Genomic DNA, 2,305 nt, shown 5'->3' with positions numbered 1-2,305 from the left:
GGGTTGGCAAGCATCCAGATGGCAGATGTTTGTGTGGAGAATTAGAAACCGTGAAGCATGTAGTAATGGAGTGTGAAATTCTTCGTGCTGCAAGAAACCGCATGTTTTCTGATCTGTTGGAATCCGGAGTCTCATCTTTATCTTTAAAATCAATTCTTGAAAATAAGGAATATGAAGCAACAAAGGTTGTTATACGTTTTTTACTCCACACTGGTCTTTATTTGAGGATTTAATCTATGAGATGGAGTTCTTCAGATGAACTGGGGAGGGCAGCAATACGCCTTTGAAGCGTCTAAGCTGCCGCAAATCATACAAGAAGAAGAAGAAGAGTTAAAGTTAATGCGATAAGTGATTAATTGAGTGAGGATTGACCATTATTGCATTATTACAGTGTTTGTTTTAGTTGGGCTCTTGATCCTTACATTATTAAAGTTAGTTTTTGCTTGGCTGTTATAACTGAGTTATAACAGAGACATTTTTGAACACATGAGAGAGAGAGAAGAACAACATAAAACAGAAACAGACAGACTGATGAACAGAATAGAGAATGAGCGAAAGAAAAGAGAAGATGAATTTAATGAGAGAGAAGAACAATATAAAAGAGGAATGAACAAAAAAGAAGAACTGATGAAGCAACATGAAGAAGAGAAAGAGAGAAATGGTGAAGAGAGAAAGAAAAGAGAAGAATTTAATGAAAAAGAAGAACAGTACAAAACACCAATGAAAGAGAAAGAAGAACTGATGAAGAAACGTGAAGACGAGAAAGAGAGAATGAAGATGATGATGGAGGAAGAACAACAGAATCAGGACAAAGAGAGAAAGAGGAGAGAAGAATTAATCAGAGAAAGAGAAGAACAATATAAAACAGAAATGAAAGAAAAGGAGCAGCAGATACGAGAGGAAATGAAAATAGAACAAGAGATGTTAAAAAATGAAATGAGGCAAGAAAAGGAGAATATGAAGAGAGAAAAAGAAAATCTACAGACCAAATACGAAACAGAAATGGAAAGAATGGTGAACAGAATAGAGAATGAGAGAAAGAAAAGAGAAGATGAATTTAATGAGAGAGAAGAACAACATAAAGGAGAAATTAAAGAAAACGAAGAACTGATGAAGAAACACAAAGAAGAGAAAGAGAGAAATGATGAAGAGAGAAAGAGAAGAGAAGAAGAGTTTATGGAGAGAGAAGAACAATATAAAATACTAATAAAAGAGAAAGAAGAGAGTGAGGAAAAGATGTGCAAGGAGATGAAGAGAGAACGAGAGGAATGGGAGAAACAGAAACTAGAGGAAGAGACGAGAAGAGAAGAAGAGGATGAGAAAAGAAGAGAGAAAGAACAGAGAGTTCATGATGAATTTAATCAGAGACTGAAAGAAGTACGAGAGAGAAAGAAAAGAGAGAAAGAAGATCTTCAGTCTAAACATGAAGAAGAAGACAAGATGAAGATCCTGATGGAGAAACTGAAGATAGAAAGAGAAGAACTGATGAAGAAACATGAAGAAGAGAAAGAGAGAATGAAGATGATGATGGAGGAAGAACGACAGAATCAGGACAAAGAGAGAAAGAGAAGAGAAGAGGAATTCAGAGAGAGAGAAGAACGATATAAAAGACTAATAAAAGACAGAGAGGAAAAGGAGAATGAAATGCTTGAACAGATTAAACTAGAACGAATGCAATGGGAGAAAGAAAAACTAGATGAAATACAGAAAAAGGAAGAAGAGAAGAAGAAAAGAGAAGAAAAACAAAAATCGGAACTACACAAGAAACAACAATGTCCAGTTAGTGATCACACAAAGAGTAGGTTGAACTTCATACCTCAATTTACATTTACATTTACATTTACATTTAATAATTTAGCAGATGCTTTTATCCAAAGCGACTTACCAATGAGGAGAACAAAAGAAGCAATCAAATCAACAAGAGGGCAACAGTATGCAAGTGCCATGACAAGTCTCAGTTAGTCTAGCATAGTACACAAAGTTTTTTTTTCTTTTAATACATAAATTACAAAGAATAGAGTAGAAGAGGATAGAATAGATAAGTGCTAGTATTAATTGGGCAGGTGCTGATGGAAAATATGTGTCTTTAGATGTTTTTTGAAAACAGCTGCTTGGATTGAGACAGGCAGATCATTCCACCAGCTGGGAACAGTCCAGGAAAAAGTCTGTGTGAGTGAATTTGTGCCTCTTTGAGATGGCACCACAAGGCGCCGTTCACTTGCAGAACGCAAGCTTCTGGAGGGCGCGTAAGTCTGAACTAGCGAGTTTAGGTATATCGGTGCAGAGCCAGTGGTCGTCTTGTAGG

The 2,305-nt window shown here is 36.2% G+C and overlaps 1 protein-coding gene across 1 annotated transcript; it reads left to right on the top strand.

The window, feature by feature from the left end:
* Positions 1–486: 486 nt before the first annotated feature.
* Positions 487–1,983, top strand: LOC107747726 (golgin subfamily A member 6-like protein 22). Its single transcript, XM_016562317.1, has 3 exons — positions 487–663; positions 709–1,014; positions 1,132–1,983. The coding sequence occupies exons 1-3, from the start codon at positions 487–489 to the stop codon at positions 1,960–1,962; spliced, it is 1,314 nt and encodes a 437-aa protein (XP_016417803.1). The 3' UTR covers positions 1,963–1,983.
* The last annotated feature ends 322 nt before the right edge of the window (positions 1,984–2,305 follow it).

Source organism: Sinocyclocheilus rhinocerous, unplaced genomic scaffold (genome assembly GCF_001515625.1).
Source record: "Sinocyclocheilus rhinocerous isolate Xijiao unplaced genomic scaffold, SAMN03320098_v1.1 scaffold12784, whole genome shotgun sequence".
NCBI classification, from domain to species: Eukaryota; Metazoa; Chordata; class Actinopteri; order Cypriniformes; family Cyprinidae; genus Sinocyclocheilus; species Sinocyclocheilus rhinocerous.
Note: the sequence above shows the minus strand (reverse complement) of the source record. Positions and strands in the feature narration are given on the sequence as shown.